This window comes from Coturnix japonica, chromosome 3 (genome assembly GCF_054131305.1).
Source record: "Coturnix japonica strain WE chromosome 3, WE-NBRP24, whole genome shotgun sequence".
NCBI lineage: Eukaryota > Metazoa > Chordata > Aves > Galliformes > Phasianidae > Coturnix > Coturnix japonica.
In genome coordinates this window covers 63,724,735-63,748,525 of record NC_140665.1, presented here as the reverse complement: position 1 = coordinate 63,748,525, position 23,791 = coordinate 63,724,735, and the positions used below count along the sequence as shown (strand labels likewise).

General features: G+C 41.1%; 1 protein-coding gene across 1 annotated transcript in view; it reads left to right on the top strand.

Annotated features, from left to right (window-relative positions):
- Window positions 1-23,791, top strand: part of CCDC162P (coiled-coil domain containing 162) — a 78,334-nt gene that overhangs the window by 35,940 nt on the left and 18,603 nt on the right. Inside the window, 13 exon segments of the mRNA XM_015858674.3 lie at window positions 328-483; window positions 1,525-1,615; window positions 3,080-3,214; window positions 5,905-6,059; window positions 6,689-6,800; window positions 8,199-8,248; window positions 9,501-9,674; window positions 14,456-14,573; window positions 16,077-16,239; window positions 18,742-18,880; window positions 22,086-22,239; window positions 22,922-23,017; window positions 23,448-23,603. Coding sequence (XP_015714160.2) covers window positions 328-483; window positions 1,525-1,615; window positions 3,080-3,214; window positions 5,905-6,059; window positions 6,689-6,800; window positions 8,199-8,248; window positions 9,501-9,674; window positions 14,456-14,573; window positions 16,077-16,239; window positions 18,742-18,880; window positions 22,086-22,239; window positions 22,922-23,017; window positions 23,448-23,603 — 1,699 coding nt within the window.

Genomic DNA, 23,791 nt, shown 5'->3' with positions numbered 1-23,791 from the left:
AACAGAATATTTGACATCTTTCCCTTGATTTTTCTACGTGTTGTAGACTCTTGACTTACTGTCCCTCATTTGTAAGCGTAAGTTCATATATGTAAGTCCATAGTTCAATCTACGCTGATTAAACTGTCAACACTAAACAAACATCAGCTCTCAGGATGCAACACTTGTTTGCTGTAACACTTGAGATGCCAGAATGCAGATTTCATCTTGAAATGAGCCTTCTGGATGTAGAGTTCTAAGCGAGCATTACTTAAGCAGAGAGAAAAATTGTTTTTGAAATGCATCCATGTTTTTTATTTTTTATTTTTATCTTTTTTTCCTTTCTAGCTTATATAAGGCTTTTGCAATGGAAGCAGGATTTGGGGAGTGCCATTTGTATCTGAGGCCAGTGCACTTTGAATATGCTCTTCACAAGGAGAAAGCAGACCATCTGCCACCAACGTTTATTACCTCTCTCCTGGAAGAAGACAGCTGTGTTGACAGGTAGACTGAACTTTGTGTTTCAGAGGACAAAGTCTTTTTTAGATCGGATGTGATCGAGTCTTCAAGTAGGTTAGGCTCAAATATAAAGACTTCAGTGCATAAAATATACAAAATTATTCAGGTAGGAAATGTAAAATGCTACATGGTTTGTTTTCTTTTTCTGTAGAGTTTGGGATCAAATATTTCTAATCTGAAACCATTGAGCAGTGAAAGCAAGGAGGCACAGAATTTGCGTGCAACTGTGGCAATTTTCAAACTCAAATGTGTTCTCTTTAAAGCAAAGGATACACAGTAGGGAATCTTTACTCTTTAAAGAGTTCGTATGTGTTTGTATACGAATACAAATACATGTTCATACACATGTGCACATTTGTATCTACACGTACACACTTTGTTTATTTGTGTGTGTCTTAGATCAAGCTTTAAGATGAAGAAAGGAAACGACTTGTGAATTTCCATACTAAATTTAGGAAAGCAAAAGGGCTCTCTTTCTATCTGCATGGGTACCACTTGCAGTCATGTGTTATTACTTGCTTCCCATTCACTTGTGTACGTGCTTATCTGCTGCAGAAATCTGTCTGTTTCAAGTTAGTTTAGCAATTGCAGGCAACCTGGAATCAAATTTCAGCTGTGAATTGCACTGTGGTTGGTGGTGGGTGTCAGAGTACAGGAGATAGGACAGCATAAAAAAGAGTTAGGAACCAATGCAAGATGAACAAGATTCCATCACAATAAACAAGCAGATTTTTCACTGGTTTAGACCAAGCTCATCTAGGAGAAGCTGAAGAATCATTGTAAATTCAACAACAAAACACCATGTATTATCATCTTTTGCTTACAAAACTACTTCCAAAAAGTAAAGCAACATTCTAAGATCACAAATTTAGGAACTAGAGTGACAGATTTCCTTATGTAATAGAAATATAAAGGGTAAATAAACAAAAAGTATTTCTGAAGTAATCACTATTTTCCTCTCACCCTCAGTTTGTCTTCTTTCTGTGTTGTACTTTTTGTTTACAAAAAATCTTACTTCTATTGCAGATATATTCCAAGTAGTTTACCATTAAGCATTCAAGAGATCGACAGTCACATTGGAAAATTTAGTTTCAGGACAAGAGATGGTGTTATGAAGGTGAATAAGTTAATTTGCTGGATAAGAATAAATGTGTATTATGTTGTCATTTATTCACTGGGTAGGTAAGGACCTCAGTCATGTGTTTGCTAAATGCTGTAAGCTTCTCTACACTTGGTCTTTGAATGAAAATACTGTTTTATGATTAATTTCATAGTGATTTTAGTGTGGCTTAATTCAGGAATACTAGCTGAGGTTAAACTCTTTAAGTCCACAAAATTTTATCTGAGGAAATACATTAAATGAAGCAGGATGCATCTGTGTGGCTGTGTGCACACCAAGTAGCAACAGTAGATGTAGAGAGTTCTCTAAAGGAAGAAAATGACTTTAGTCTTCAATGGCATCTTGTATACTTAGTCCTTTCCTCTATTGTATGAGTGTGGAACGTGTTCAGAGGGCTACAAAGCTGGTGAGGGGTCTGGAGCACAGGCCTTACGAGGAGCGGCTGAGGGAGCTAGGATTGTTCAGCCTGGAGAAGAGGAGGCTCAGGGGAGACCTTATTGCTCTCTATAACTTCCTGAAGGGGGGTTGTAGTGAGCTGGGGGTTGACCTCTTCTCTCGTGTAATAGGTGATAGAACTAGAGGGAATGGTTTTAAGCTGCGTCAGGGGAGATTCAGGCTGGACATTAGGAAGTATTACTTCTCGGAAAGGGCAGTCAGGCATTAGAATGCACTGCCCAGGGAGGTGGTGGAGTCACCGACCATGGGAGTGTTCAAGAAACTCTTGGATGTGGTGCTGAGGAATATGATTTAGCCAGGAATTATTGGTAATGGTTGGACTAGATGATCTTCTAGGTCTTTTCCAACCTTGATAATTCTGTGATTCTGTGATTCTGTGTAAAACCAGTATTGCTCAGTGCCAGGCCATGGGGATTTCCTTTTCTGCCGAGGGGGGTGGTGGAATCGCAATCCCTGTAGGGATGAAACATCTATATGTGGCACTGAGGGATATGTTTCGTGGGCATGGTGGCAATGGTTTGGCTGCTGGACTAGATCTATTCCAACTGTAATGATTCTATAAAAATTCTGTGATTCTTTACAACACTCCTCTAAGTTTTCTTTCTGTTAACTCACTCTAATGAGTACTGTACTCTACAGCATGTAGTTAAAAATTTACCAAGGAAAATCAGATCTGGATATTAAATATCTACTCCTTTCCCAGCCTGTTTGCATTTGGTTGCATGATCTGGTAATATCACGATTTGCAGAGCAGATCTGAAAATATAGCCTACTAAATAGAAGTGATTTAACAGTTTTCTCAGTCTCTGCATTTAGTCATGTTTCAGTGATAACAACATATACAAATATAATAGAATGTTCTCCATTTCCCAACTCTGTTTTACTAAATTAGGCAGAAGTAATACAAGACAAAGTGATACCTGTTTCCTTCAAAACTCTAGAGGGAATGCCAAATAAATACTTAATGCATAAAGTGAAAGTATTTTGTGTTTTCACTCTCCTTAGCTCTTGTGTCCATCTGGATTAAAGGACATGCAGCTTATCCTTGCCTGCCAGGTCATTCAGAAAAATGCTCTTTTGGCAGCTGTTCAGCAAGCCTCCTTTTGTTATCTTCAGTTTACCCATTCCCTGGACATAAAGGTTAGTAGCACCCTCTTCCTCAAATTGAACTGTTAACAATTTTTTGTCAGACTTAGCCCAAAGAAGGCACCTGTTAATCCTGTTTATAATCAATTGCATGGTAGTCCTGTGCGACACTTGGAGCAGCATCACCAATGACTAAAGGAACTGCAGTGATTGTCTATTAGCATATGACATAAAAATAAATGGTATCACATTGGTGACTTTATTTAAAGTCTATTAGTTGGATAAGTGATGAAGCATAGCTAAAAATACACCTCAAGGTAGGTCTGAAAGAGATTGGAGATGAATTGGATTCAAAATGCACTGATTAAATCTCATGACCTGTAATATGCAGAAAGGCTAGCAATCACAATTTGACCTTGAAATATGTACTTTCCTGGAATGGTGATACCATCATCTCCTGCTGTTTTCATTTTTCCTGTTCTCTGAAAATAGAAATATGGTCAACAGTCTTTCAAGTGGGAAATATTTTTGCCAGCCTGATGCCATAATGTTGGTTTAAAAGAAATCTGCTGGGTCACCAGCCATTACTTTTCCTCATCTTACCTTAGACGTCACCTTACGTTTCTTGTGTGAGGCTCAGAGGCTGCCCTTGCTTCATACATGATGTAGAGCTCTGTGGTGCACTTTTTTTATGCAGGTATTTCTCTCCCAGAGATAGCTATTACAGTGATGAGCTAAGCAATCTTGTATGTACTTTTGAACATCTAAGGCAAACAGAGATTCTTTAGGTCTTCTCCTGCCTTTTCTGTACTCACATTGGCTTCTCTTTCCATGCTCCTTCGGACACACTCCCTCAGTCCTGTCTTGTCTTACATCCATATGGTCCCTTGTTACCTGGCAGTATCTTCATCCCTTTCCTGTATATAAGAAGTGCCTGCATTTGCTGTATAGATGGGCAAGAAGTTTTGGCAGGCTCACAGCTGTGTACATGCTGACTGCCAGAAACCCAATGGGAGCTGAGCAGGCCGAGTAAAATGGCTAGTGATCAAACTCTCCTTGCCTTTTCCATGGGGAAGGATGGTTCCTCTCTAACTGGATGTTGACTTTGCAAAATGGAAAGGAGCTTTACACCATTCAGACTTCCTCTATCAAATGTATTTAAAACTAGGCAGAGTTTTCAAAAGTTGTTAGAGATATGTTGAACAGGCTAAGGGAACAAAGCTAAAACATTTTCTATGTGACTTACCTCTTAGTAGGTTTAAAAAGGACAGATTTACTTTATCTTGGCTCCCAGTTGTCTCATTTTGGCTCACTCAGAGCAGTGCTGGGAAAAAGGAAAAGGTGTATTATGCTATTGTTACTTGCAAGCTTCTGAGCACAAACTGACATTCCTAGAGTAATACATGGTGTATAGTTCCATTGTATTTTCTTTCCTCACAAGTAAAAGTTCTGCTAAGGTCAAAACTCACCCCAGACATTTTTAAGCTTCTTGGAACAAACTTGTTTCATGGCTGCATAGTTTGCATCCTGCTTCTAACACAAAGGAGGACAGGGATTCGCCACTATGCAGCAGAGATCCATCATCCCATACAAGCTGAGGTCTTGACAGCTGTCCAGAAAACTGCTCAGTATGATGCTGATCTTATGGAAATCTGGGTAGCATCCAGGCTACATCCCTGGCACAGCTGGCTGTGCAGCCTCCCAGGGCTTTTTTGGACCAGCTTGTTGGACTGAAGAGGCCATGGCCTTGTTGGTCCCTGGTTTCCATTCCCTTTCAAGTGTGAGATTTCCTGGTTAACTTCTCATCAGATCTTTTGGCACTTAAATCCTCTGCGGAACTGAGCAGCTCCAACCTTGGTTTCCTTCCCAAATCAATCCTTGATTCTTTTGTCAGGAATGACACTGTCCATTTCTTTCTAAGGCACACCATATACTCCCTGTGCACAGTGAAGCAGGACGAATCATTCTTTGGGTAAGAAGTCAATTTTCTAGTAGAACAGAGCAGAGGTGTTTTTGATTGGACCCATCTGCAGGCTGGCACTACTGTGAGTCAGGGTGATACTTAGGAGAAAGAAAGCAATAAACTCTCAACATATGGCTTTTTTGTATTTTTCTTTCTTCTGGTTTCCCTCCACTCAAAAGATGATATTTTTTTTTGTTGGCTTGCAGAGGAAGTGTGTTTTTTTAGCTTCTTTGCAGCTCATAGGGAAAACCAGAGAAATCTGGACCATGTTGTGCCACTTTTGAAATCAGACTTTAGTGACTCAGAAAACTAACACTTGTTCTTTCTTGAAAATTAGAATTGTGGTTCTGGTTATTTTTGTTTTGTTTTGCTTTCATAAATATGCAGAGTTTTCTTAGTTTTCTTTATGACAGGATCTATTGGTAATGCTCAAGGGGAAGCAAAATCATTTCCCCTACAAGCAGTGTGCGTATGGACCTATTTGTACATGTTTGAAAAAGCAAATATTTGGGAGTGTTCATATTTTATTTGTAGCTGATTGGATGTCAAGAATGTTGTCTGATTTATAAATAGAGCACTGCCTGTGACTGTGCTGCCTCTACAGCTTCATTATGCCCATGTTCCATGAGAAATGTTTCTTTTCTGTGACTTTCAGTGATCCCAGTGAGTTATTATACCATAAAGTTAGGGCAAATGAGAGCATGCAGAATTGCAAATCTACCTTGAAGAGCTGCCATTCTTTATGAGAGCAAGCACAAAATTGATATTCTTGATATTTTAGGAAGGAAATGTAAGTCTAACAAGTCAGAGCAGTTCAGCAAGTGGAAGAAATTCTGTATTTGGGAGCCAAGCAGAGGATCAGCTTCTGCCAGCAACCACGCCACCCACACCATTTTCTCCCGGGCGTTCTCCATATTTACACCAAGCCTTTCACAGGTATTTGTTACAGACTGGCCAAGCCCTATCACTTGTAGGGGTTGGTCTGGTGTATGTGCAAATCCAGAGCACATCCTGCTTTACAATCCACTGGGTCTTGGCAGTAACAAAACATAATGATGTGCCTTCGATCACAAACACATAGTCCTAGACACCCCAATTCTTTGTGTGGACCAGTCTGAGCATTCTGATCTTTTAACCATACCCTACCAATGGGACTCAAGCTTAACATCAGATCCTGTGGAGATAACCTGTTGTTTAAAGGAGGAAATACAAACATCTTGTGGGGTTTTCTAAACATCAGTGTCCTTACAGTTGATGACATTGCAAAATCATGAGAAATATTAAGTAGGTCGGAATACAGCCATTCAATACTGTGCCACTTCTGTAGAGCAGAGCCTAGTCTCCATGTTCATTTGCCCACATACTAACCCCCAGGGCTCATCTTGCCTCTGGTAGCTGATCCAGAAAATCTAATGCATTTGTATCTGTTATGTATAATGAGCTAGTAAAATGAATAATGTTGGAGAAGCTGTGTCTAATCTAGCAAAGTCATTTGAGCAGCAGTTAGGAGCTAACCTTTTGAGAAAGGATTCTTCTCAGCTCTCATGCTCTTTTCCCTGTGTCAGGCCTCCAGAAGCTTTTCTTTCCATTCAGCTGGAGAAACAAGGGCCTCGAGATATGATGCTGAACACTTTCATCCATAAGAAAGAAATGCTGGGCAGCAGAATGCAAAACCCTGTAAGTACCTCAAAGGGCTTAGCCTTTTTCAGAGAGACTGCTGATTCCTGGTGCATAGGCAAAGCAGTACCTTTAAGATTGCACTATACTTACTCTGAGCTTACTTTAATGAGGAAGATATTCTGTTAAGGCACCTTTCTAAGCACAGAGCACCCCACTGTGATCACATGCCTCATAACACAGCTGCCTGCATGTTCTAGGAAAAGATGCTGAGTCCTCAGGGTTCCATTTGTTTCTCTGTGAAGGGGCTTAGGCAGTCAGCAACTACCTTGCAGGTGGCTAAGTACATATGGGCTGTTTGAGCACTGATGAGCAGTTCTTGATGGCAGGTGTGGAGGAAGCTACAAAGCTGGGACATGGTTAGGGTGTGCAGGTCAGGCTCAGGGCTGCAGCTCTGTAGTGGCAGTAGTGAGTAACTTGAAAGCCTACACGGAGTAGCTTTGAGGTGTGCTGCATGGAAGTGAACTTAGGGAAGGTTGAAGGTACTCAGTAAAACCTCCTGCTATGCTGTTCCCTCGTGCTCTCCCATGGGTATGGCTGTGGGCTCGTGACAAAGAGGTACATGAAAAGCAGCAGCAATCTGCAGTCACATGGCTAACTAAAGGCTGTGGTCACTAACAGGATTTGCTCACAGACTATTTCCAAACTAAGTAAGAGGTAAACTCTGACTATAATAAGGAGGCAAATTCTGGGTTATACTGGGTACAGAACAGTTCTCAACTTTTAAGCACAAACAACCCAGCAGTAATTCTAAGTAGAGACAGGCACTACATGAGGAAGGCTTCCTACCATAACTATTTCTAGCAGCTTTCTAAAAATTATTATTCTATTTTAGAGGAAATATAGTCATAGAAAATTGTATAAATAGATATGGCCTTTTGGGCTCTTTATCCATTTTCTAGATAAAGGTAAAAACATGGATTCTGAATTAAGCTGCTTGTGATTCTGTATCTTTCGCTGGTACACTACAGATCAGATGTGGTCATTAAGAATTTAATAGGTAGTAAAAAGCAAACTCCTTCTGCGCAGACCTTTGAAAGTCAAAAGAATTTATTTAGTTCAACGTAGTCATACCCTTCTTGCCAACTCAGTAGGCAAGATGCGTATGTGAGGAAATAACTGCTAGCTGCAAACTCTTTTGGGAAATGTTGCACAAATTTTGAACAAAATTGGGTAAACCAGATTTGAATAAAGTAATTCTGGATTTATTTACAAGACTGCCTTCAGTGTTGGCTTTATCTGTCATACTGGTTGAAATATTTCTCAACATTTAGCCTCCTTACAGTTTTGGAATCATAATGCTGAGATATTTGTAATATTGTAATGTAATAAGTAGTTTTGGCTTTGTTAGATTCCCAGCCTATCTAAGTCCTATTTGAAAATATTGTCTCATTATAGGATGAAGTTCTACAACTAAAGAGAGATGTTATAGTTGAATATTGTCTTAAGTAAGTATATCTGATATAGAGAACTACTGTATGTCTAGCATATAATCAATTTATACCTGGTAATCATTTATATCTGCAATCACATCATGTTTTAAATGTAACTCTTGCTTTGGGGCTTTCTGTTTCATGTGCATAATATGAACTTACGAACTTTCTTTTCAGAATATTATGAATATGCCTGTAGGCCATTCTGCAACATAAGGAAAATTAAAACACTTAGAGTGGTTTAGTGATGGTGTTACAGATAGTACAAGATGTGTTGCTGGATGAGGAGGAAATATGCCACATAGTTTCTTTACGAAGGGAAAGGCTGTTTACAGGGTAACTAGTCAAGTGCAGAAAGGCCATGAAACATTGTCAAAATTAGTGAAAATTATCCACGGTGGATAAGAGAATTAAATAGTGGTGATGTACTATCCTGTGATTTTCATCTGCTTTGTAAAACAACTTGGAAGAAACTAGAGTTTCAGATAAAGTTTTCCAAGGAGCCCTGGAACAAGCTGCAAGTAGGGTGTCTGTTTCAGGCAAATAAGGTAGACACTTGGATTTGTAAGACATGTCTGCTGCACTGTAAAATTGTACAATGTGGGAAAGGGAAATTCTGCAGCTCACTCTTTGGTTTCACAAACATGGACCAAATTGGGCAGGCTACCTCCTACCCTGGTACAACTTATCCGAGATGTAGGTAAGGCTGAAAAGATCAGTCTGGAGGTAGTGTTCAGCCAGGGCTGGACTTTCAGTGCCGCTGAGTGATTGTGAAATCTGACTCAGAGTCACAGTGTCTAATTGCAGTTCTGCAATTAACTTGTCACATTGCTTTTCTCTTTCCAGCTTTGGCTTCCGTGTTATGTAAGTTAACAATAGCTACCACAAAGCAGCTGGTGTATTAATTTGTAGATGCTTCTAGAACATAGTAAAGACACCTGTCTGATGACAAGCCAAAATTTTATTTGGGTCCTAAATACCATTTTGGGAATTTTTATCCATCTAGTTGTCTCACTATGGAAGAAACATAGCCTGTAATTTTTACCATAGAAGATGAAAGGATGTCCTTACAGAAAGATATTAGGTTCAACAAAGATGGTAATTTAGCAGAGGGTTGTTAGGGTTACTATGGTTAGGCTGTGGTTGGACTTGATGATCTTTGAGGTCTTTTCCAACCTGGGTAATTCTATGATTCTATGATACTTCTCTGGGAAGGTGGTGCCCTGCACAACACTGTATACTATAATCATATATTACACCTTTTTAGGGTGAATCAACGTGTGTCCCAGCACGCCCTGCGAGGTCAGCTCATTGCATTCTACAACAGCCTAAGAAGCCTCTTAGATGATTTCCCTGTTGTCAGAGACAAATACTTCATAATTGGACTCTCTCAAGGAAAAAAAGAGCAAGAGTTAAAGGAAAACTTCGCAGCTGATCCCGGGTTTGTGTCATCTTTGAAAATGTTTTTCTGGGGGCCAGGGCCCTCAATCAGTGCGTATTACTTAGCAAATGTGAACGAATACATGTTCGTATGGGGAATGAGAGCCTAAGGGTGCCCTGAGCAGTGTGTTCTGCCAGACTGCAAGCTGTTAGATGGACAGAGAATGTGCACTGTCAGTCTCCTGCAAAAGCTGGCATACAAAGGAGGAAAACCTCAGAGATGTTTTAGCATCTAGTTCCAAAACTATATTTAATGGGAAATAAGTAGATGACTGCATTTTCAGGATGAAAATTCTCTGCTTCAGTGATTAAGTATATGTATTGAAATTGTTATCCTATCCTTTAATTTTTTTCTTTATTTAAGATTGAAAACTGTTAGAAGTCAGTAACAGGCACGTGACTTGTCAGAAATCAGGGAGAGGAAGAGCACACTGGAGACAAGGGTGTGACCCTAAATCATCTGCTACTTTCAGAAGAGACGGTTTTTTGGCCACATTACAAGGATCTCCTTCCTCAAAACTTAGGCAAGCCTTTTTGCTGACTGTGTGTCAGTCTCTGAGATGACCAAGTTAGCACCAGCCAGCAGATAATTTGGGATGTGAAAGTAGTCTCCCAGTACACTGGTTTTACTCTTATTCATCTTTTCCCCAGCAATTGAGAGGTTCAGTAGCAAGCACAGAAAAGAATATTCGTTAATGTTCAATCAAGAGCTTTAGTTCTGATAACAAAGCTTGAGAATGTGGTTACAAGCCAAACAAGTCATAAAGTATGGTTCAACCCAGTACTTCACCAGAAGATTGTTAACATCTCCCTGTTGTTTAACTCCATCTCAGCTGTAGGTTTTTAGATATATATCAGCCTTAGGCAGCCCAGGTTTCTAGTTGCTGGGGAGTAGCCTCACCACAATCCTGAGATGTGGATCTTTTGTTTCTATTATTTCCCTGCTTTCATTTCATGTTGTCTAAGGAACTGCATTTTGTACTCCTACCTCAGCTGTCATGGTACCAAGACACGACAGTAATCCTAGAAGCTATTTTACTAGACGTATGCTCCAAGCTCAGGCTACCCCCACACCCAGTGCATTCAGGCAGTCCAGGGTTACGGTTCATGGTCACACTTCTCTGAACTCATCTGGGGGTTAGAACCAAGTGAGGTTGCTTTTCACAGCAGCTCTTTTGTTTGCTAACCTAGTTTATTAGCAAGGACTAAATCAAACATGGCTTATTTGCTCAGAGGAGCTGAGTTTGGCTGCAGAACCTGTAGATCTATAGCCTTTATCCTTAATGTCTATGGATACCTACAACTCCTTCTGTTTCTGTGCTACCTGCTACACCTGGCATATCTAGCAAAGAAGGCTATGGTGCACTTCAGGTCTATCTGTCCTGCAACAGAGAAGGACTGGAGAAACATCAGCTCTGGTGGGATATCCAATATCATGTACTCTTATAAGAGAGTGGCTTGTGCTTCTTGGTCCTTTAACTTTTCATCAGCAAGCAAATGGTTCAATGCACTGGAATACTTTACAAGGCTATACTACTACAGATCTTTAAAAAGTGCAATACCAGCATCTTAACTTGTAACACAAGTGAAATACAAACCCTTACTTGCTGGAGGCAGTTTAAGTAGAAGTGTTTGGAAAGCAGCTGGTGTGGAGATGGCTGCAACATGCCCTTGGCAGCTTCTCAGCCTCAGTTCTGTCCTGGGAAGCACAGAAATGGGCATTTGTGCTAGAAAGTCATCTTAGAAAGCTGCAAGGAGCTGTAGGAAAGGCTTTAATTAAAAGTGCATCCTGCCCTCTCAACCCTTCTGTGCTTTTTTCGTTGCTGCCTTATCAGTTACTACCGGTTGACGTTTCATTTTCTGTTGCTGTTTAACAAGAGCTAAGAAGCATCGTGTAGACAGCAACCGTCAATTAGTTATAATGAAACAGAAATTTAGCTTCCATCTTGCCTGCATTTAGAAGGTTATAGCAGGACGTTAATTTAATTGCTTTCTTATCTTCTGAGCAATCTCGGTGCTGCCTGTATTTGTGGTTGCTGGCCACTTGGAGCAGGTCGTGTGCTCTCCATCCCTCCCAGTGGGAAGGAGCAGCAGATGGGTGGGAGCAATGTGGATGTGGTGTAGAGGAAGGTTGTTCAGTGCAGTGGTGAAGGCAGACTGATGTGGAGTGAAGAAGTGGGGAAAAAAGAGAAAAATGTAATGGAATAAAGAACAAAGGGAAGGACAGATTCTGGAAAAGATGCGGTAGAACTGAGAATAGGAATACTTATAATGAAAATCTATTTGCATATCTATATGTATCCAAAATCCTGAAGTTCATTAATATCAATGGAAATGTTCCAGAAAAGCCCACCTAACTTGAGATGTCTGGTTTTGATAAGGTTCCCCAGAGTGTCTACAGGTGCTCTGAAGGGATGAGTCATCCATCTGACCTGTTTAAGATCCATATGAATTGTGTGCTAGCAGTACCTCTGGCTCTCTCCAGCAACTCATATGATAAGCACCTGCATTTGGCCAGATGAAGCCCCTTGCTCTCCCAATTCTACCATCTCCCATTGCAGAGCCCAAATGCAGTGGCATGAAGAGGGGGCTTCATGCCCACCCTCACCAGGATACCCTGCGTGAGAAGAATTGAGAAAAGGGTAGGAGCACTCAGGTGCAGTGCAGGTCTTGTCTTACCAGAAGGTAATGAAGGATTCCCTCAGCAGGTGCTGTCCTAAAGACAACTGTGAGAAGCAGGAAGAAAGAGGAAAATGTGGTGCTGTGTTTTTTGTTTGGCTGTACCATCCTGTCCTTCCCTTCCCCCAGCTTGTTCCTTTGTTCCTAGATTGGCATTAAAAAAGCCCAAACTACTAGGTCACAGTTCTTACCATACACTTTTAGATGCCATAGGATCTGTGTGACCAAATATAGCATATCTTGGGTTTATATTTTAGGCTTTATCTGGGATTATGTCGTGTTCTCCTGGTAGATGGTATAAGTTGAAAGGGACCCTTAAGATCATGTAGTTACTAACCCTCTGCCTATAGCACCTCCCTCTAGACCAGGTTGCTCACAGCCCCATCCAGCCTGGCCTTGAATGCTTCCAGGGAAGGGGCATCCATAACCTCACTGATCAACCCGTTTCAGTATCTCACCACCCTCACAGTAAGGAATTTCTTCCTGATATCTAATCAAGTGTTGCTGGGGTTGGCAGTGCCTGGGTTCACATCAGTGCTCTGTGTTGTCCTTATTTTCCTCCTGGAGAAACAGGGTGCCTGGGTCGCACACCACTGGGCACCATTACAGCCATGGCTGCAGAGAAGCCTCTGTAATTAGTGTGGTGGAGTAGCATGGCAATGGTGACAGAATCCAGCCCTTGTCCCCTTGAGTCTGTGAAGACAGAACACACCTGGGCAGCGTGTGTGCTTCTGCATCCGTGTTTGCTCTCTCTCCTGGTGTCATTTACAGGCTGTGATGTCAGGAGGAGGAAACAGGTATACAGCGTGAGTGCTGCTCTCACTCCAAAAAGCAGTTTCCTTAGGTGCAGTTTGTGCTTATCATTCTTCTGCAAAAATTAGTGAGAGGCAGCTGGTCAAACAAACCCTGCCCAAATCTAATTTCCGTGCTTACAACACAGGGTATTTAACCTTTTGTTACTCCATGCCACCTAAACCAAAGATCTGGGTTTTTTTTGCATTCAGCTTTGCTTTTCACAGACAAAAGAATATATATATATATATATATATATATATATATATATATATATATATAAAAGGATTTAAAACCCTGTAAAACTCCCTTCAGAACAAGCAGAGCTTAATTTCCAGGCTGAATTTATGTCTCATTTCAGAATGTACTGGCTGCATAATGTACCTCATGTACAAGAAATGACAACTTGTATATAAAAACAGGGGAGTACGTTATTCCTATAATATATATATTTGAATATCTTCTGGGGGGAAGACTGTCTGCCTACTAGTGACTGCACATTATTTTTTTAAAAGAATTATTTAGATGTTTAATATACACCTGATGCTTTATCTGCCTCCCATTCTGCACAGCAGAAATGTATTCCTGGGTGAGAGGCTCTGAGCACCCTACACAGAGCAGGTCACACCCCAGCTTTATAAATTAGATGTGTTGGTCACTATTTAGGGACTAACTTCTTTTTGATGTGGTGGGAGGGGGCATGGCTCTGATAAACCAATGCTTTTTGATTTTGTAGAGGGCAAAGTAGGGGAAGTGAGGCAAAACAACACTCTTCTTTGCTTCTCCCATTGAGGATCAAGGGGGCAGTTCTTCAGAACCTTTGCCTGCTTCCCATGGGTGCTGAATGAAGCTCACTTATCCTAGGATTTATGAGGATTGGGACTACTTGGTGCCTTGGACAGGGTAGCTTGATCTTTGGTCACTGTGCTCTCATCTAAGTTAATGTCCCTTCCAGAACATCCCGTGGAGCATCTCTGCATGCTTGATCTTTTCTTGTCAATTTTCATTAATCAGTCCTGTTTTGATACTGCTGGGGTCACTGGAGTAGGTGGCTGAGCTGCTTTAGAACTTGGTTGAAAACTAAAACCAAAGAAAACTTCTGTTGAATTCAGCAGGGTTTTTTTAGGTCCAACCTTTAGCTTGTATTTTACACATTAAAGGTAAATAATCTAAAACAAACCAAATCCTGTATCCAAGTAACAGCTTCATCAAACTTAAAAAATATATATTTCTGGGAAGTGTCAAGCAGAAATGGAGTTTCAGAATGAGTTTCAGAATGCTAAATATCTCTTTCTTCTTGCAATCACTCAGATCCTTTCAACCTCGACCACGCTATTTACTGTCCCCAGATGGATGCACCTTCCTTAATTTGTGGTTCATCCCTCACCCCGCTGAAGTGTTGATTATGTTCAAGATGCTTCCAGAGAAGGTCAGTATCTGCTAATGCTAAAAGACATTTTGTTCTCAGTGTGGACCATTCACATTTTTATACATGCATTACAGTACTCCTTGTCATTGGAGGTGGAGAAATATAAGTTGGTGGTTTTGATCTGGGATGATCATAGAATTACCCAGGTTGGAAAAGACCTCAAAGGTCATCAAGTCCAACCTCAGCCTAACCATAGTACCCTAACTCTAACAACCCTCTGCTAAATCGTATCCCTGAGCACCACATCCAAACAGCTCTTAAACACATCCAGGGATGGCGATTCAACTGCCTCCCTGAGGAGCCTATTCCAGCACTTAACCACCCTTTCTGTAAAGAATTGTTTCTTAATATCCAACCTAAACTTGCCCTGGCACAACTTGAGGTCGTGATCTAGGATGTGCCAGGGATGAAGAGAGCTGGTGAGGAGTGCCTGCCAGGAAGGAGAAAGCTTTTGTCCTCTTGGTTTAGAGGGAACCTCACTGCTCCCTGCAGCTATCTAAGGAGGGGAAGCAGAGGAAGGTGCTAAGCTCTGCTCTCTGGTCCGAGTGGCAAGATGGAAAGGGCACAAAGGTATGCCAGAAAGGGGTCAGACTGAGCATTAGGAAACATTTATTTACCATGAGAGTGGTCAAACACTGGAACAGGCTGCTTAGAGAGATGGGTGACGCCCTGTGCCTTAAGAGACATTTGGAGTTGTAACTTTTGGTTAGCCCTGTAGTGGTCAGGCAGTTGGACTGAATGGTCTTTATGGGTCCCTTCCAGCTGAGCTATTCTAATACTTGTCTCCTCATACGTAGAAGTGACAGATCATGACCTTTATGTGCTTTTACTTTTTTCTACCTCCTTCTCTCAGTCTGAGGTAACAGGACAGTGAGAAGGAGGTCCATGGGCTTACCATGACCATGCAGGAGCTTCAGGGGAGACTCCAGTGAGGGGAAGAAAACTATTTTCCTCATGCTAGCTTTTCTGCCTCCAGCAAAAGGAAGCTGTTTGGAGAGAGATAAACAGCCTATTGTGAGACACCAGGGTAGCAGTTTCTAAACCAGAGGCTGTGACACCAGATGGTACACTGACAGATGTGAGCACTACCCTAAGCCTAAATTAAACCCTGTGCTTGACACTGGTCTTTGGGGCTCAGAGGCCATGCAGATCTTTCAGCTCGAATTAGGGCTGCAGTCACAAACCTCTCTGCCTTGGGGACCATCCCGAGTGGTCTCACTTTATGACAGCTAATGTGGCCAGGGGACAAATGTGTCTGAGTAGCAGCATACATTTTTGCTCGCTTTCCTTCCTCAGTGGGAAAGTAAATGGGATGTTAAAATTAATTCCTCAACAAGGATCCTGTAGTCTGGATCTGTATGTATCCATCACTAGAGCTGCAGTCTAAGTGATACAGCTGGCAGCAAAATCACACTTGCTCAAAAATATTTCCTACTTTAATGTATTTTTTGAAGGCCAATTATCTGAATGGGTTTTTTCTTTGCATGTGTGTCTTGGTTGCAGGCTGCTCTCAAAGCTCTCCGCCTAAGCCTGCAAATTGTTGGTGCATTTCATGATGTCGTTGCCTATCTCCTGGCTTTTGCTCAGTTAGGAAATTCACCAAGCTTTTTTCGTGCCTTAAACCCAGAGCCTTTGACTCCAGACTGGGGAGGGACTGGAAGGATTGGTAAGTAACAGGTACTGCTTGCTCAAGGTAGATTCTTCCAAATCTGCAGAATGAGAGTGAAATGATGCAGATGAGAAAGGGGCAAAGGAAGTGCGAGACTGATGTTAACAGAAGACTTTAGACAAAATTCCCTTCTATTTTTTCCCCTTTTTCTGATGGAGAAGTGTCATTTTTTAAAGTCCGTGCACAGATCTGTTGCAGTCTTACAGAAAAGCAGCATACCTACCAGGTTTGTGACTTCTGCTCCAGAAGGGAACAGAAAATGTGGTCCAAAAATTGCTCTTCCGCCTCTTGCAATTTTCTGTTAAGCCATCTGGTCAGCTTGTGGGGATTTTGTCTTAACCAGCAGATTAAAAAGAAAAGAAAAAAAGCTGGCTTTGGTTCCATTAGTAAATCTGTCACTCGATTCTCTTTCCAAAGGCTAAAAACAGATGCGGTGCATGTCATCCTGCACAAACATCATTTTGTGCAGGAACAGTACCAGATCACCTAATAATAGTTCATGTTAAATGACAGTGCAGGACTGGGATGTACCTAGCTTCCCATTACTGACTGGGTAGGTAGCTGTGATGTCTGACTGCTCCCTGGGTGCCTCTGCTACCACAGGATACCCTCTCTGGGCACACCTTTAGAGCAGTTGCTCATCCCAACCTAAGATGTGTTCACAGTGAGTGGGATAAAGCCCTCCTTGTACCTGCCTGTATTCCTCTGCTTAATGTTGCAGGAGTGCAACTAAACTTGATGTCTGATAAATAGGCAACTGAAGTTACAGAAGAGAGAATGCTGTCCCATGAGATGAAGTGCCCTCAGCATTTGCTGTTTTCAGCCCCTGGATTATTCCTTCAATGCAGTGAGAGGGAGTTTCGCAACTTGACACGTTATGTTCAGTTCTTGCTCTGTGTGTGTATGTGTGATGCAAGGCTGGGCTGCTGCCATACCACTAGGAATGCTTACATTTATATGCCCGCAGATTTGCCATTGCTCAAACACAACTCAGGGGTAAAACTTGCACCTACACAGCTCCCCTTCTGTCCCGGCATCTTTTTGAAGCTGAAAAAGTAATCATGATGATTTGGTAAAGGTACAAAATTATTCAAGAATTGAGAAACATATGTAAATACCCTGCTTTGTCTTTTAACGCCTCCACATTCTTATTTATTTATGTATTATTTATTTATTTCATGGGTAAGATTTTTTTTTATCAGCTCTGAATACAGTCTGGAATTTCTTTTTGGAAGGGAAGAAAGGACTCAGTGAATCATAAACACTTGTTATATAGCTTTTATTTTAATACCGTGCTTGTGAATGATTTTGAATTGGGCTTATTTTCTCTAACAAAAAGCACTGCCTGTTCTGTGGTGTTTGTTCATTGCACCATTAAGTGAGTATTAGTAACTTTGTTTGTGTATGGCTGAGAAAGCTCATGTAAATTAGCATGCTTAATGAGCTTTCAAACAATACAGAAGGCTGAGTGCAGTGAGCAATGAGAAAATACATAACCAAATGTAGGAGAAATATTATATGCAAGGTACTTGAATTTCAGACATATTTAATGCATACCTTACTTTTAAAACAGAAAATATGCGCAGTGATGGAGTCCTCAGAACTATGCTGTCTCTACTACTAGATTTTTGTAGAGACAATTCAACTGTGTTTCTCCTGGCCAAAATATCTTTTTTGTTGCTGTTGTTCAGGAATATTCTCCCTCTTTCCCAGATCAGAACATTTAACTTACTTAATTGATGGCAGCTTCTGTATCCTGACAGAAAGAACATTGGGTTTCTGTAGCAGCTGCTTGGATGTTAAATCATTTTAGTGGTGGATGTGCTTTGGGAGGCAATCCAGCACCATGCTCATGTTTTGTGTGTACGGCAAGTGAGAATGGGTGCTCCAGTGGGAATAGTGACTTAAGAGACCCAGTCCTTTGGGAAGTTTGTTAAGCTTAAAGAGAATCCAAAACTTCGGCACCTCAGCAGAAAAACATTCATCATCTTGCAGGATTGAACTACAGTAACACTTTACTGAGAGTAGTCTCTGAAGCTGTCGTTACATTACTTACCCAGTAACAACTAATTTGGGTCTTTGGAGTATGTAAAATGCCATCTTAGGATCTGATTTTGCTCCCATTGATAAATTTAATCTTGATATAATAACCAATGGGATGATACCACTGGCCTTGTTGGCATTTTACAATAATTTAATTTTAATGGGCAAAGATAATAAAAGAACTGTTTGAGATAACTGTAACTTTTAATTCCTATGCCTTTTCCTCCATGGTCTTAGTACGTCTTCATATTTCTCCACCCACCATAATCTCTATTTTAAAGCCTGTCTTTATAATGTTAGGGCGGATGTTAGTCCATTCATCTTCTGCCTGCAGGAAATAGGAGGAACTCATGGGGTGCAAAATATCTGGATGGAATAAGCTTTTACAGGACTGTGATATTTTTATGTGCCTTTCCTGACACCTTATCTGATAAATCTACTGCTCTTGGACTGCAGGGACTGAACTTCAAGAGATACAGAGAATGATTGACAGCCTCCAGAATCCCCAGGATCCCAGTACAGTAGCCCAGATGCTAACTGCTCACAGAGACATAATGTTTCTACAGTTTGATGCTGCAATCAGACATCGACTACGGTAGGAATTACAGCTTGCTGGGAATAGATATGGCACTTTTTTATTATTATTATTATTAGAAATGGGGTTTTTTGTTGTTTACAGGGAAAAAAAGAAGTGTAGGAAAGATTAATTTAAATTTTGTCCCTGCTATCTACTCCAAGTATGGGTAGGGACGTACTTCCTGGCATTCACCAATATTAGTGAGAATACACGCTTCCCTGAGTGTTCTCAACACACTGTGTCCAAGTACAGCTGTCCTACTAGCTGGTCATCATAGCACCTGTATCTTGTGATTCATAGTTTACTAAATTAGGGGTGCTGGTAGCTACAGCCAGGTGAGGGAGTCCACCAGAAGGGAAACAACTCCTGGACTTGGTCCCGGATAACATGCGTGACCTAGTTCAAGTTGCTACAGTTGAAGAGCTGTTCTCTAAGAGCATGTTTGCAAGAAGTGTCCTTGAAGGAACAGTGAAAGTAGGATAAATATCATCATAGCTGAAATCAGCTTCAAGAGGGGAAACTAAAAACCAAAAACAAACAAAAAACAAACAAAAAAACCCCCTGCTTGCTGAAGAAATAAAGTATAAGCTGGGGGAGTTAAATCCTTACAGATGGCATGGAGACTCTGGAGACATACAGGAGGCACTCAAGAAATGTGCACCACGTGTAAAGAAAGACTTAATAAAGAGTAGGAGGATGCTGGCATTGCTAAACAGCAAGATTAAGCAGATCATTAAAGCAAGAAAGAAGTATCCTTAAAGAAACCAAAGTTTCATTCCAAAGAAAAAATTAAAGCGACTGTGAAGTGTGATGGGTTAGATGTAAAATGATTCAGGACAGTCCAGCAGTGATTTTTAGGAATGATCTTTCTGAAGGCAGTAAGACAAATAATAACTCTTATTTCAAACATACCACTGCTCAAGCCTGTCTAGGTCACCCTCAATGGCATCCCATCCCTCAGGCATGTCGACCACACCCCACAGCTTGGTGCCATCAGCAAACTTGCTGAGGGTGGACTTGGCCCCACTGTTGATGTCAGCACTAACTCCTGACATCACTCATCACTGATCTCCACCCAGATAATGACCACTGTCCACTACTCTCTGGACTTGATCCTGCAGCCAGTTGTTCATCCATTGAACACTCCACCCCTCAAATCCATATCTTTCCAATTTGGAAAGAAAGATGTTGTGGGGTACTGTGTCAAAGGCCTTACTGAAGTCTGGATGGATGACATCAGTGGCTTTTCCCTTGTCCATTCATGTAGTTACACCTGTATAGAAAACCACTAGATTGGTCAAGCAGGATTTGCTTTTAGGGTAGCCATGCTGGTTCTCCACTATCACCTCCCTGCTTCCATGTGCCTTAGTACAGCTTTTAGATGGATCTGCTCTGTGATCTTTCCTGACACAGAGGAGAGACTGACAGGTCAGTAGTTCCTGGGATCAGTTCCTTTTTATCCTATAGGAAGGAAGGGAGGGAGGGAGGAAGTCAAATGCACAGGAGGAACAAGGATTGTTTCATGGTCTTCTCTGGTGTAAGGTGCATCAAAAGTGAACAACAGATAGCTGTTTCTGAGCAAAGACAGCTCTTGCAGATGGCTTGTAATTAGACTGTGTGGTTTCTTGCTACAGGACACAAGGGTAAGAGCTCATAGGACTCAAAATGAGACTACATGGGCTCAGGGAGAAATCTACCAATGGCTATTAAACATTCAGAAATCAGCTCTGGCTGAGGAAATGTGTGAGCTACAGTATTTTGAAGAATATCAGTGGGAAATGCAGCATATGCTTGCTTTGATTTTTGCATCCTTCTCGTGAACTCACTTTGGGAGACAGAATTCTGGGCTGGAGGGACTGTTGCTCTCACCCATTATGACCTCCCTACTGCTACCCAGTGGAATTGCCCAATAGCTGTATGTATTTACAAACTAAATGATTTTCTGGACTCTCACAAGCAGATAAAACACTCTTGTGCTTCTGTTTCTGTTTTTTTCCTGATTAAAATACTGTAAGGGCAATTGGTGAGGGAAAACTTTTTTCTCACATGAGGAACTGTGCTTTAAAAGGAAGTACAAAGAAATACAGTCTGTCCTGTTCTTCGTTCTTACTACACAGGGTGATAGGGGTTGGAAGGGATCTCTGGGGATCATCTTGTCCAACCTGCTGCTAAAGCAGATTCCCTACAGCAGGTTGTTCATATTGTATGTGCAATTAGTTTCCATTTTCTTCACACCAGGGCATACAGTGTGGCAATATATCACAATCTCATAGGAACATCTTTGCTAGGTTTAATTCCTGAAGCTGTTATTTGTCCTTGTGACTCCTTTGTTAGTCTCCGGCTGATAAGAACTGCATGGTATCTTTAAAAGCGCTTGTGTGTGTGGAAAAAAATAGAAGAACAGATCTTTTCCTTAGAGTCACTACTCAAAGGAGCAAGTGCAGTTACAGTTGGAGCCGATTGCTTCTCCTATTGCAAGAATCAGTTCATCATGGGCTCTTTGTTTTAAAGGCACATGAATGAAATACAGGAAAACTGAGTATGACAGAGGGGCTGTGATGAAATGGCAAAGTCATGGCTAAGCTTGGTTGAAGGACATATTTATATGATGGGTGAAGTGTAGTAAAAAACAGCTTTATGCATGCAATTGCACAGCACAGTGCAGTACAAACATTACAAGTCGGTCCCCAAAGCAATATATACCTGTGGTATAACAGCACTCTGCTGGTTTGGCAGCTCCTGCTGCTTAGCCAGGCTGTGCTGTGTCTACATGGTCCAGCACTTGCCACGCGAGACTGGGAAATCAGCAGTGTTGTTGTTAGCGTTGTTGCTAAACTCATCTCTGGACCCTGGGAAGCCGGTAATTCAGGTTCCAAAGCTTCATAGGAAGTTCTGGAAATGTGTTAGTGACTGTCCCACTTTGCAGAGGAAATTTTCTCAGTATCAGGAATAGCTAATAGAGCTCCTGCATCTTTTAGCGACCTGACTTTAACTGTATGTTTTGCTGTAAATGCCCCCAGTCAGATGTGCTTTCACACATACATCACTAAGTGTCGTGTCTGTTTGTTTTAATTGTAACATCTGCAATGATCACCATCACTCAGTATTATGTCAGGTTATAATGAGGAGAAGGGAGGAAATTCTGTTGAGGAACATTTTGAGATTTTTTTTTTTTTAAACAGTCTGAGCTCTTCATAATACAAAACTGTTGATTCTTTCACAGAGAGACATTTTTGTCCTCCGGGAATGTTTCAGCCTACCAGAGTATTACAGACAGGATATACCATGCACTGCCTCCCCTGAGTAACTGTATGATTCCAAGTGTGTTTGCTGCACAGCTGAGGCCCCCACAGGTGCTGGATGTTCAGAGCTGCAGAGTGAGTAAAGCCTACATGCAGAGATGCTGTTCCTCTGTGCTGAGCTCCCTGCAGAACAGAGTACTCTGCAATTCTTGCTAGGGTGCTCACTCTTCCCGACCCCGATCCAAAGAACCTAACAGCTAATTAAAACAATTTCCATGACCAGGATTTACTAAATTGATTTGTCATCTGGGGTTCTAGAAAACATTCTACAAATGTGAATGATAAATGTGAATGTAATCGCACTGGTGTCACCAAAATGCAATTATTCTCTATGCTATATGTTGGAATGTTTTGCCTATCTATACTTTGCTGATATTTTTAACATTCTGTTTTGCTTAATAATCCTTCGGAATTCTCTCATCACCTGACAGCAGTTTTGATTGCCCAATGTGTCTGTCATGATTGCACATAAAGTAGTTCAGTCTTCTGCTTTCTTAGCCAGAGCATCACACAGAATTACACAACACCAGATCAGCTATCTAGGAGGAAAAGGAGCACTGTGAATGACACTGCCAAATTGTGCTGGTGTAATGCTAAGTGAAGTAAAGGTGAGTCTTGCTGGTGATATTAGCATGTTCCAAGGTAGAAGGCAGTTGCAGATCATCGTGTTAACTTCATGTTTCCTCATCTTATATGGGACTCTTGTAAGTAATTACACATTGTTCTTTTTTATGAACAATCTTCTCTTCTCTTTTAGACACTCATGCAATTTCCTTGGAGGACATTCCTAATGGATGGAGGATTGTTTCCAGTCACTATCAGCAACACAATAAATTTAAATTACAACATGCAGGTACTGTGAGACAGCAGCCTTGTGCTTATGTCCAAAGACACAAAGATAAGATGAATCTACAAAGCAAGAGGAAAACAAATACCATCTCATTTCCCATCTTCACTTCTTAAGAATAGGACTGAATCAAAAATATCTCTCTCCTTTCTATCCAAAAGCCCATTATACCATTTACATTATTTGGTCTTAATTCAAGCAGAGCAGAGCATTTTATGTTGACAATGAACCTCTAATTGTCATGTTCCTGCTACGCTAAAACTAAAGAATCAAATAATTTTTATGCATATGTGTTTTAGGAACACAGTGCTAAAAGCTTTAACTTCATTTGGGCTTATAACATACACAGAAAAACAATCCATGATCACAATAGCTCTAATTTGCTACTGTTGGGCTCTGAGCAATAAAGCTTTACAGTCTCTCTCTTCCTTTTTAGTTATGCCTGTGTAGCCTGAATGATGCAGACCGGGGAGTTGCTCATGGGGAGCTAGCTGCCATGCAGTTTCTAATGGAGGATGTTCTGCAGAGCCACAATGAGTCCGCTGTGGAAGATCATGCTGATTGTCAAGGCTCCTTAGCTAACAGTAAGCAGGTACCTCCAGCAATTCAGTTTGTATGGCATCATGCACCTTCTCACTCCAATGAGAGTACTCATTGCAATCAAAACTATCTCTGTTTGTACAGACTAGCTGCAAGTTTTGTATATGGAAGAGTTTGTCACTTATCTCATTCCACTTTACATGCATGAGATTAATTTCTATTAAGCAAAGAAAGGCACAT